The 13801-nt window shown below is 28.4% G+C and overlaps 1 protein-coding gene across 1 annotated transcript in view; it reads left to right on the top strand.

Moving 5' to 3' along the window:
• The window catches only part of LOC115877765 (hexosaminidase D-like), a 37331-nt gene that overhangs the window by 5265 nt on the left and 18265 nt on the right, over positions 1 to 13801 (top strand). Inside the window, exons 11-12 of the mRNA XM_030894075.1 lie at positions 22 to 155; positions 217 to 396. Coding sequence (XP_030749935.1) covers positions 22 to 155; positions 217 to 396 — 314 coding nt within the window. The remainder of the gene's footprint in view (positions 1 to 21; positions 156 to 216; positions 397 to 13801) is intronic.

The following is a 13801-nucleotide window of genomic DNA, read 5'->3' as shown; positions in this document are numbered from 1 at the left end:
ATCAACATATTGAACCTTTAGGACCAATTTTTAAGTAATCTAAACTGCCCACAACCGGGAGACAGACGATCGTCTCCATTTTTAAATCTGGAAGGAGATCCAAAGATGTGGGAAAAACTTTCCAGATGCATGTTTCCAGGGAATGGATTTTTCAAGTGATTATTTTACTTTTAAAAAATTATTTACGCATTTAGATATATCTGTTTATAATTTAAGATTGATGTACAGACTTCATAATATAGAAAACGAAGCCAAAGAATACATTGACATGGCTACAAAACACAAGGGTTGGTTGACTGATTACAATGCCAAATATAACTACAGTCTACCGCTGCGTGTGGAAGAACTTACTCAGGACCTTCCCAGGGTTTACCATGGTATGGTATCATTAGCAAGGTAAGAGTATTATAGTAGAAGCTGAAACCTTTGATGTTATAATTATAACAGAAAATAAAATACATTTCACACACTGATTCACCACTATACACTAAAACACGAAGTCAGATTATTTTTGATATAAGTTTTGATATTTGACATTGTGNTATGGATGTATACATTTCTTCCGTCGGGAGTTTTATACAGGCATGGACAAAAAGTTATTTACGGTTCAAAACAGTGAAAACACACGTAGGTATGCCCTCCACTAGTAGGAGTCATATTGACATCAAAATCAAATTTCCCGTGTCAAATAACTCCCAGATGCCAATTTCATCCAAACATTTACGTTGGTTTCAGAAATTATTTGAAAAAATCGAAATAAAAATGAAACTCTACAATCTCCGTATTTCCAAAACTAAGCATTTTAGGACATACATTTATAGGAACTGTTTTACTTATTTTTATATGCAGAATACGCTGCCAAAGTTTCCGGAATACAGTTCGGACCACCCTGTATAGTATGTCAGGCAATAGAACAAATACCGTATGATCGGTATTTGTAAAAAAAGGCGCTAGCGAAGGCTATGAAATGAAGATCAAGTCATTTTATATGTAAATTTATGTGGGAAATGTCATCGATCGTCATTTCCAAGCCAACTAGACGCTATTTTTTTCAATCATACGGTATATACTTTCGTTAGATGACAAAAGATAGAAAAAACATCAATCTAATTTTCTTTTTCTTTTTCTTTTGACGTTTGCTGCCAACGCGCTGTGTGTCTTCATTTTTCCAAAACGTGTTACTCAAATAGTGGATATAAAATACCGTATGATCGAATAAAAACGGCGTCAGCGATTGTTCTAATATGAAATGAAGATCGCTGTCATTTTCTATGTAAAATTATATGGGAAATGTCATCGATCGTCATTTCTTGGCCATCGCTGACGCCATTTTTATTCGATCATACGGTATTTATTTTAAGAGATTTCTACCTAAATTAAGATATTTCTATTATTTTATTTTGCTTGGGAACTGTTCTTTGTTAAAATAATATGTTTCACTATTAATAATTCTGTATTATTAAAAAAAAAACAGCGTCGAGTTATCTTAGAAATGATGATCGATGACATTTTATATGTCAAATTATATAGTAAATGTCATCGATTGTCATTTCTAAGGTAGCGCTTGATGTTTTTTTTATCAGGCCGTGTACTATATACCATATGATCGAAAAAACCGCGTTCAGTTGGCTTGGAAACAACGATCAATGATATTTCCCATATAATTTTACATATAAAATGACAGTAATCTTCATTTATCCGTCACGTTCATTTCAAACCGTGTTTGACGCCGTTTTTTTTCCGCTCGTACAGTAACGCGTCTTTAACGCGTAGTAATATAATACAAGGTGACCCAGCGTTTTGCAAAATCTTTATATTAAGTTTTTTTTATTTGAGATTTTGATAAAGAATCTTGACAATAATATACTGCACATTTTAAAAATACTTTCATAGAAAGTATTTTTAAAATGTACAAAATTTCATAGAAAGTATTTTTGAAATGTACAGTTAAAATGTTTCACTGAAGTTGTCTAATTCTTCGCTTTGCAAATTTGGTACTACGCCTACGGTCCCATTGCAAGGCACAAAAAGCCATTTTTCTAATAACTCCGAATAGAACATGCTATTTTTTTTCAAACGCCACAAATAATTTTTAAACAATTTCAAATGTTCCAAATAATATAAAAACATTTAAAATAATACCCTGTAAGTAATTATATATCGAGAATCTATGGTTACGCTCATTGAATTTGACACTTTATGTCAGTTTTTGTGCTCAGGCGTAAAAGTGTTTTACTTTTATGTCTAGGCGTTAAAATGACTTTTTTATATTGTCAATCCCATCGTAAAAATTAATTCTTTTGTGACGTTTAAAAAAAAATTATTTCGTTATCTACACCAAGTGGTTTTTGAAATATGATCATTTTTAGATTAAAATTTCTAAACATTTAAAGTTTCGGCAAAATTATCATCGATTGTCATTCCCCAGCCGTCTTTGACGCCGTTTTTTTTTTCGATCGTATGGTACATAGAATGTGTTTAGAATTTCAAATACAATCCAATAATCAAAAATATATATAGGGAGTTTTTTTTAAAATAACCAAATTGGGCTGAAAGTGGAAAATATAAAAAAAACTTTTAAAAATGAACTATTTGTTTGAAAAACACTGTATTTTTGAACATAGTTTTAAAATTTGGATAATAATTGCCAGCATAGGTTGTCAAAAACTGGAGTGAAAATCTATCTAGATAGAATAAGACATTATGTGTGAAGCTTGTTTAGAACTGGGTCACACTATATAGTAATGTACCTCAAGAATTAAATTTGGGGTTAAAATTTGTCTCTATTTAAGTGATCAGTTAAATTTTCAAGCCTCAATATATAATTCCTCGGTATAATATTGCATAAATATAATAAGTATAAAAAACTATATAAACGTATAATTTGCGACACAACTCGCTATCATCTCCAGATAAAAAGTATAAAAATATATAAACCGTTGAAAATATCCTGCGTAACATAGACAAAAAAGGACGGGCGGGGAAGGGGATAGTCCCGGTGTCCATCCGAACGAGATAAATTAATTTGCAATATTCACTTTTGGAGTATTCTCCAGGAAGTTGTCCGACAGAAGCGGCAACAAAATGGAGAAGTTTAATTTTCTGAAAGTTGCTTTTATGATAGTTATATTTGTAGAGAGAATAAGGTAAGAATGTTTTTAAATTATTTTCAGTTTCTTTTTTTATATTTTCATTCATATTTTTTAAAGCTTACAGCTTTTTTTTTATACAGGGTGAGTCTTAAATAAGTGCAAATATTTTAATGGTAGTATATTTCTTCCCCAGAAACACGATTTTGAGGTTTTTTACATGAAAAAATTTTGTTGGATTTTTTTTAGCTTTTAGTTAAAAAACATAACTTCTTTACCCTTCTTGACAGTATAGCAACATAGGTAGTACCGTATGATCGAAAAAAAAACGGCGTCCAGTTGGCTTGGAAATGACGATCGATGACATTTCCCATATAATTTTACATATAAAATGACAACGATCTTAATTTCATAGCCATTGCTGACGCCATTTTTATTCGATCATACGGTAGATTAAATTTACAAGAAAGAAAATCCAGAAAAGATTCAGTGGTTCTCAAAATTTAAGCGAAAAAATATTTTTTTTTCTGGAAATTTTCAAAGTAAAATAACTCGGTTATTTTGGACTTATTTGAAAAACGGCAAAGAGAAAATATGTTTCCTTTATCGAGATCTACCAGCTCTGAAAATATTTGCACTTGTTTAAAACTCATCCTGTAGTACCTAGTACCGTACGATCGAAAAAAAAACAGGGCCTAGTTGGCTTGGAAATTAATATCGATGACATTCCCCATATAATTTATATATAAAATGACAGCGATCGTTATTTCATAGCTATCGCTGAAAAAAAACGGCGTCAAAGGTGGCTAGGGAATGACAGTCGATAATAATTTTGGCAAGGTCAATCTCTAGACGTCATTTACGAAAAATTGACATAGAACTAAAAATAATCTTCACACAATATAACAGTAAATTACATTCTTCTTAAGGCCAATTAGCAGCCCTCCCCAAAATTATCATCGATTGTCATTCCCAGCCGTCTTTGACGTCGTTTTTTAACGTTATTTAAAGCTCTCAGAAATTATAAAATCGCAATATTACTGTCTTAACTATAAGTATTTGTTTTTTTTTATTGACACAAAATTTACCTCTATACAAAAGGATTTTGGCATAATAATTTTAATTTATATTTCTTTCAACTTACACATAGTGTAAGTTAAAATAAATAAAGACAATGGAAGTCCGGAATTCTTTTAGTTTCAATAAGGGTTTCAATACAGTGTTAACGTATACAGGGTTGTTCACCACATACGACACGGAGTATTGTAGCTAAACGACTAGGTTTTTACAAATTGTTAGTTTTGGGTTCGTTGAAGGACTATTAGAGCTACAATTTAAAAATATTTTTACAAGATAGAGTGTCCCAAGTAAATAAAAAATATCAAAGTTGTATTTTTTTAAATGGAACGCCCTATATATTATTACATTTTTAGTTTCTACGATTAAAATAAAGGTAAATTTGATTAAGGTTTATTACACTTAAACCTTACCGTTTTTGAAATATTTTCAATTTTGTGAAATTGCAGTATAAATTTTAAGGCTTCATTTCTCCGAGGGTATCAAAGTTTTTAATACTAAATATTTACTGAAGTTCATTTATTGATCAGTTATTGTGTTGCAATAATAAAAACTTTACTACCTTATACAAAGTGTCTAAAAATTTATTTTAAATAATTACTAGCTTTAAACGGCAATAAGTTGTTTAATTTAAATGGAACACCCGCTATATTTTATGAGAATCAGATGCACAATTTAATTGTCTATCAAATTGTATTATACAATTTTTTATCTATATCTTCAAGTTTCCGTAGAAAATGCATTTTCTTGTAATTTAGAACTCATTTATCAATATACCCCTGGAATACTGACATTTTAGATTATTTTTAAAGATGTACCAAATTTTTAAAGAGTACATACTAATATTGTCGATATAGTTCGTTTATTTCATTAAAAAATAAAAAAAAACTGTTTAAATATTTGTTAAAGAGGACCAATGAATATGATTCCAGTATTCAAACCACATTAATTGACTGCTTGCGTTGATTAATAATAATTGCTCCAAATACTAAAAAAACTGAATAATATATGTGTATTAGACAGTGTGGTAAAAAGTAACACCTTAAAAATGATATTTAAGTTTTTGACAAATGCTAATTTTTAACAACAGAGACGTTCATTTTCATAACTTATTATTATATTGATTTCTGATTCAAATCCACATTTATTTAGAATAATTTATTAACGAACACAATTAAGTATGTAGTTAATTAGCATTTGGGCCGAAATGCTGGCGGTGTATTTAATTAATGGTATACTCTTTTATAAAGATTTAAATAGTTTTTTTTTGGATACAAATGGGCTAGTAATATTATCGTTTTACTAAAAATGATAATATTACTAGCCTGTACATTTTGTACATTTGTTGTTTTAAAAACAATCTAAAATGTCAATATTCCATGGGTATATTGATAAATGAGGTGTAAATTATAAGAATGCATTTTCTACGAAAACTTGAAGGAATAGGTAAGAAGTGGTATAATAGAATTTGATAGACAATTAAATTGGGCATCTGATTCTCATAAAATATACAGGGTGTTCTATTTAAAGTAAATAAGTTATTGCCGTTTAAAGCTAGTAATTATTTAAAATAAATTTTTAGGCACTCTGTATAAGGTAGTATAATTTTTATTATTGCAACACAATAACTGATCAATAAATAAATTTCAGTAAGTATTTAGTATTAAAGACTTTGATATCCTCGGAGAAATGAAGTCTTAAAATTTACACTGCAATTTCGCAAAATTGAAAATATTTCAAAAACGGTAAGGTTTAAGTGTAATAAACCTTAATCAAATTTACCTTTATTTTAATCGTAGAAACTAAAAATGTAATAATATACAGGGTGTTCCATTTAATAAATACAACTTTGATATTTTTTATTTATTTGGGACACTCTGTATCTTGTAAAAATATTTTTAAATTGTAGCTCTAATAGTCCTCCAACAAATCCAAAACTTACAATTTGTAAAAATCTAATCATTTAGCTACAATACTCCGTGTCGTATGTGGTGAACAACCCTGTATAGTGTCCTAAATTTGAGTTTGAGCTGTACTGAACTGAACTGTTTTTGAATTATTGTTTCATTTATTTTGTAGTTCACAAGGATATATTCCTCAATTTTTGAAAACAAAATATGGTGGTCTGGATTCTTCCGGAGGGTAAATCACATAATTTTTATTATTTCCTACTCTATTATAAACCAAAAAATATTTTTTTAGAAGTACTTTGTCTAGTACGAAAACCAAATCATCCTACAGCAGCGGAGGTTATAATTTTGGAAGTGGTGTTTACGATAATCAACCTGACCCTTATGGAGGGGCACTAGGTTTGACCAAGACGAAAACAAAATTTAAAACCAAAACCAAGACCAAGTTTGGATCATATTCTGGAGGTATAATAAACAACGTTATTTATCACTGGTTGGTCAATATAAATTGCTTAAAAAATCAAGAAAATCGACACACTGGAACAAAATATATCGAACTTAAAAAATATATCCATTTTTTATGCTGGCTAGTGTATTTACTAGGATTTTACGGTATTTTTCTACATCTTAAAATTTTGTTAGACGTATATTTATTTGTGTATCACAATGCCAGGTATCAATTCAATGACAGTATTGTTTCAAGTATTTCTTTAATAACTTACCAGGTTGATGTTTTAGAAGGAATTAAACTAAAGCATCTTTATTTTTGATGTTAAATAGGTTGTACCGGTACTCCTGAGCCTGTTATGAACGCTGGCATGAGATGTTCATCCCATGGCCGATGTAAAGTAGAATGCGAGTCCAATTATCAATTTCCAAACGGAAAAAACGATTTAATGCTCAAGTGTGTCGGTGGTCAATGGAAACCAGTGGATGAAAGTTGGGAAGCCGTACCTTCATGCCAACGTAAGTTGGAACATCGTTTAGATTTTAAATTCTATTTTATGATTATGCTTTTATATATTTTTTAGGATGATACCTGAAAAAAATTATACGATCGAAAAAAAAACGTGTCGAAGACGGCTGGGAAATGACAATCGATAATAATTTTGGCGAGATCAAGCTCTAGACGTCATTTACTTGGCCCGTCCCTTCTTTATTTTTTACTGCGAGTTTGTCTTAAGAAGGTTGTAATTTCTTTTTATATTGAGTAAAAATGATTTTTAAATAGTAAAGTTTAAAATAATTCAAGAAAAAATATTTTTTTTTAATATAGATTTGTGCGTCCGGAAACGTTCTATCCTTTTTTAATCTTTATTCTATAATGAGTGGTTAATTTTTGGCAAGTTTCATGTAATTTTTTATGAAATGACGTCTAGAGATTGACCTTGCCAAAATTATCAACAATTGTCATTCCCTAGCCCTATTTAACGCCGTTTTTTTTTCGATCATACGGTACTACTACACATATGGATCGCAATAAAGTCGTTATGTTTTAAACATTTTAAAAACAAGTGTAAACCTGTTTAAAATACTATATTACTTCTTTTAAACTTGCTTTAAATATTTGTTTACAATTATTTATACCATGTTTTAAATATGGTTGGTGTGTAGGTGTTTTTTTTTTCAATAAAAAGTAAGAAACTTTTTCTATCAACTAAATTTCTACACAATCGACCTTAGTTTTCAGCTTTTTTTCAACTTTGCTATTTAAACATGTCCCTTATTTTTATAATAAATGATTGAAAAGTTGAAAAAAACACGTTTATGTCATAATTTTTGACACTTTATATTAATTACATAATTTCCCAAACAAAAAAAAAATAAAAAAAAAGCCAAAAACAGAAAATAAAAAAAAAAAATAAATGAAAAAACAAAAAAGCAAAAAAAAAAAAAACCTCAAAAATAAATAATGTTTACAGAATTATTTATACAAAAGTTATAGAAAATTTAAATTTAAATCTAAAATGGGGGACACTTACCATATCAAATATATGAGCAAGACTATGATTTTGTTATCTACTTATCTAATAGAAACTAATTATTGTATCAAAAGGTGTCAAAAGTTTCGAGTCTGGTATTTTTTTTGTTTGAAAAAAATCTAAATTATGAAAAAAAAAAAAAAAAAAAAAAAAAAAAAAAAAAAAAAAAAGTGTAAAATCTATTTTGGAAATTGTCATCGAACGTCTTTTCCAAGCTGTCTCGATGCCGCTTTTCTTTCACTGAGAGTTGAAATGAAAACTGCATGATTCATTTGTTGAAATTAAATTAAGACATCGGCAATAATTTTATTAGGTGGCCATGCTTGATATTCTGTCAAATTGTAATCATATTGTATATAACAATAACAAATGTCAATAAAACGAAACATTTCAAAATTCTGAAAAAAAAACTGAAAAATAAAAAAGTTTGAATAGTCTGATAATATATTAAGATTTTTTTTTGTATTTGTTTTATAATATGCATCAAATCGAAGAATGCTTTGAGATAGATTATTGTTAATTTTCACAATTTAGTTTACCGAATGCCGAACAATGGAAATTGTATTGAGCCGAACCAGTGTCAATGCCCTGAAAGTTTTTCAGGTCCTCAGTGCCAGTTTGAGAACAAACCTTGCCTGAATTACCCTATTTTGCCTAAAAATTCCAGAAGATCATGTAGATCCACGTAAGTATTATTTCTGTAATCACATATGCATACATATAAGTAAATTCTTTATAATAAAGATCATTAACAACATAGTTACATAATGTTTATATTTCTTAATTTTTCGTTAGTTTTATATACAAGCTTAATTATTTTATGTGTGAACAAAATAAAGGAATCATACTTAAAAATATCTTCATAGATATACAGAGTGAATTAAAAATATTTTTACACTAAATTTGTGTTAGGTTGTGTTGTTTAATCAGTAGATTTATCATAAAAATGTTATGCTTGATTAAATTTTCTATATATCTAAAGCTCCTTAAAAGATGTTTTCTTCAAATTTTAGCCAATGCACTATAGAGTGTATGCCAAACTACCAGTTCCCAGATGGTTCAACCATCACAACCATGACGTGTAAAAATGGTTTGTGGGTTCCTATGAAAAATCAGTGGATTACTGTTCCCGATTGCCAAGGTACAAAATAAACAATATAATTAGTATTTAAAAATTTTTTTTTTTTTTTTTTTTTTTTTTTATATTGTTGTTTATTAAATGTTTATATTTTTTATTGTAGCTACTTGTCACCCACCATGCCTAAATGGAGGAAACTGCCTTTCCTTCAACTACTGTCAATGCCCTCAAGATTTTCGAGGACCTCAATGTCAATATATAAGATCAATTTAAAAATATTTCTTAACTTATTTATAAGCTGTGATCAGGGGCGTAGATAGTGTATTTGCTATGGGGGTGGTACTGTGATTAAGTCGCAAAAAAATCACCGTCGGAATTTTTTTGTTGAATTAAAACGACGGCGATTTTTTTTTTGTCCTTCAAAAAAGATATAAAAACATAACACAAAATTTAAATATACATTTGTAAATTAACATACACAAAAATGAAACAAACGAGTTTATTAGTTAATTTTCTATGAAAACTATAAATAAAAATCTAAACTATCAAAAAAAAAAACTATAAAAACTATAAATACAAACTACAAAAACAAAATCAAGTTTTCTAGTACGCTGTTTGGAAAACCTATCAATAACAGCATCAACATTTATTTCAATATCTTTATGGATATTGATTAGAGTTAACCCCACTAATCTGTCCTGGCCAATTAAAGAACACTTTGTGTCTTTTAATTAAGGTCGAACATATTTATAAACGATTAGAATCAACATAATTAAAAAAGCCATACAAAGTTGTTTCTTATTATGTCGGATATTAATTAAAAAAAATCCTTTCATAGTCAATGACTATTTCAATTCTAGTATCTCGTCAAGCGTCAGGGGGGGGTACTGTCCCCCAGTACCCCCCCTTATCTACGCCCTTCGCTGTGATCACATAAAACTGAAGTCACAGTAAGCCTAGAATCGGAATTTAAGTTAAAAACACTTCAGTAATAGACATAGTAAATCTTTTAACTCTTCTGCTTACTTCTGATGTCGTTTTTTATTCGATATACGATTTATTAAAATTAATTTTTACAGGTATCGATGTGTGTAGCGTTAAAAAACTGCAATTCAATGGAGGATATAATTGTTCTGGCGATATGACCTCGTTTGGTTGTAGTTTATCCTGTCCAGAAGGGATAGCTTTCCAGTTTGAGCCTGAGCCAGTTTATACTTGTCTGTATTCTACTGGAGAATTCCAGCCTAGTCCTATACCCCAGTGTGTTTATCGTAAGTTTTAAAACTATGCGTTTCTCTAATATTACAGAGGGGCGGCTCATACGTCGCGGAGGCTCCAAGGGAGAACGACAGTTTGTAATTGAATTAAAATTTTCTAAAAACATTGTGGTTTAATTAAGAGCACTTTTTAAAAATATAGAAGAGGAAAATTTTAAATAGATTTAAAAAAAAAAGTTACATATCAAAGCTTGTTTTTTTGTATATATAATATATTAATTGATTTTGGGAGTTCTGGGAGAAAAAATAAAGGTGAGTTTATAACAGAAGTATTATTATGACAAAATTGTAAGGTTTTTGACATATTTAACATTTTTTCTAGAAATAAAGAACATTTTTTTTTTAAATTGCAATAAAAGCTATTTAAATTTGGAATTTACCCGGTAAAGCCTAATATATAGTTAACTAAACTCATTGTACTTTAAATCAAATTAAAACTTTGATCCAAAAAATTATACAGGGTGAGACAAAGATTAATATTAAAATTGTTCCACCTTTAAAAGCATGTTACTCGTTTTTATTTTAAACTGGAACACCAGTATATTATATTCCATAATTCAATGAGAGAATTCATGTCTCTTCAAAATATTATTTAAGGTTGTCTACCCCTCAAACAAAGATTTTCGTTGATTTTAAGGAATATGTGATTTGATTCACATGATTCGATCTGAGTATATATCTATTATTTATAAAATCTACGGTGGCTGTGATAAGTTTGACGTTACCTTCAACATAGCTGTCTAATTAGACCAATTTTAACAACTAGTTATCATTTTTGTGTTGCAGTTAACCAAAAGTATATCACAACAGGCACCTAGATTTTTTCAAATAATAAATATTATTTTTTTTTTTTTTTTTTAAAATTAAAAATATCTAGGAAAATCTTTAATTTTTTTTTTTTTTTTTTTAATAATATTTTTGAAGAATATAAACACATTGAACACCGAAAAATATACTGGATGTTCCGTTTAAAATAAAGGAGTAACTTGCTTTTAAAAAGTGACTAATTTTTATATTACATTTTGTCTCACCCTGTTATAACTTTTCGGGTAAAAATTCAATTTAGTTTAACATACAATGGTTACTGTAATTGAATATCAGGCTATACAAGGTCAACTAAATTTAGGTAGTTTTTTATTCGAAGTTTAAAAATAAAACAAAAAAAAAAAAAATGTGAAATATGTCAAAATCCTTATGATTTTAGGTATATGCTTCTTTAATAAAACTCACTTTATTTTTTTCCTAGAATCCGAAAATCAATTAATATTATAGAGTGTTCCATTAGGAAAAAAAACTTTTTTTTTTATTATAATTTTTTTTTGGGGGACACTCTGCCATATCTCTATATATTTTTATAAGAATGCTTTGATCAGTTAACCTACAGATGAATGCCCAAAAATTTCATTTCGATATAACTACCGTTTTCCTTGGAACTTCAGCGGCGTATGAGAGGCGCCACCTTGTATGTACTTTATTATATGATTTGTTCTTCGAGGTGTATTCTATTAAAATTATTGGAATGATTTTTAATCTTATATTTTTTTCGCATCAAAATTACAATATAGTATCTCAGGGATCCAGCTCAAACAGCATGCAATCAAATGTTCATTCTTTATTCACGGAATATTTCCAAAAACATCATCCTTTTCAACTTTTTCTCCTCAGGAAGATGAAGAAGCTTTATTTGAAATAAACAGAAACAAACACTTGAAGCCTCAGTATCAAATAGTAAGTTTATATTTTTTTATTTTCTTTATAATAATTAATTTATTTTTTTATTGCATACATTAAAACTTATATAAATTTTATGAAGACCATCTACAGTATATAAACGAAAAAGAAATTTTATAATTATTAATGTAAATTTAGTTAGAAGGTAGGCTAGTTGTGCTGATGACTGAAGTTCGAGACTTAGAACAACTTAGATTTCATTAAAAAAAAAAAAACGCTAAAAACAGTGGAGTCGGCTGATTATTTACCTATGATACGTAACTCCTGGCTCTTCTTATCGCAATGCTGCTTTTTACACTTGCAAAGCTGAACACCTAATCAACCATTGTAAAAAGTTTATACAAAGTTTACTATACACAATAGAATTTTAGTAAAACATTCATTCAAAATTTACATTATTACAAATAATGTTTTTTTTTTTTTTTTTTTTTTTTAATTGTATTTTTAGATATTGTAAAGTAATTACTTGTGCTTGGTAGATCTTAGGTTTGAGACTCACGTAAACAAGGAGGTTTTGTTAATTTAGAAATTAAGCTATTTATATAAAAAATGAATTAATTTTAACATTGTAAAATATTAACACAAAATATACCAAATTATTTGTAATTTTTAATTATTTAATCAAATACAAATTTTATGTTTTTATTTGAGTTTGGTTTGAAATGTAGCTTTCACGATGTTATTAATTTAGTTTTGTGATTTATAATTTTTATACATAACTGAGTTGGACATGATACACCTCTTACACTACGCTAAGATAAATTCACAATTTTTTGTGTTGTTTTGATTTAATTGGACAAAAGTACAGTACATAAAGCACAGCAACAGTTTTTTGAATAAATATTTTTTTTTTTTTTTTTTTTTTTTTTTTTTTCATACATTTTTCATTTATTATATGATATTTTTTTAACTACCTATCTATATTATATTTTTCTTATCTAAACCAAAGAGAGATTCAAATTTTATGCAAAATAATTATTTTTTTTATTTCATCTTCTTTCAGAATATTCCTGAACAACTTTTAAATGAATCCCACCAAGGTGTATTTCCCACTTTATCATATGGTGAAATTTCCAACGAAATTGTAGACCTAGTTCCTAAACCTGGATCTTGCTTCACGTGGTCTGGCAGCCATTTTAAAACCTTTGATGGCAAAGTTTACAGAAAAAAAAACAAAAATTATTATTTCAAATAATGTCCAATAATTTTTTATAGTATATATCGTCAAATACCAAATTTATTGTTGGCCAGTTTTGATTCCAAATGTCCCCATATCTTCTTTAAAGACGCCATAGATGGAACATTCAGTGTAATCGTTCAAAACCACCCAGAATGCTATAAAGGCCCTTCATCTATGGGATGCTCTAAGATTATTAAGATATATTATCAAGATAAAGAATATTTCTTAAAAAAAAAAAAAAAAAAAAAAATGAAAATGAAAATCTTAAACTTATATAGTGCACTAAATTAATGTTTATTAATTATTATGTAATAAATGTTTTAGATGAAGGATTGCCTATTTTTGCCTCGACCAAGAAAGTCTTGCCTATTCCTGGACAGTTGCCAGGAATCAGAGTGACAATGGCCGCTAACTATATAGTTTTGTCGTTGGATTCTATTGGTGTAACGATCAAGTGGGATGGTCAAATCTCTCTTT

The sequence above is a fragment of the Sitophilus oryzae genome, unplaced genomic scaffold (genome assembly GCF_002938485.1).
Source record: "Sitophilus oryzae breed Bouriz unplaced genomic scaffold, Soryzae_2.0 scaffold_1498_pilon_pilon, whole genome shotgun sequence".
NCBI lineage: Eukaryota > Metazoa > Arthropoda > Insecta > Coleoptera > Curculionidae > Sitophilus > Sitophilus oryzae.
This window is presented reverse-complemented; position numbering and strand designations above follow the sequence as displayed.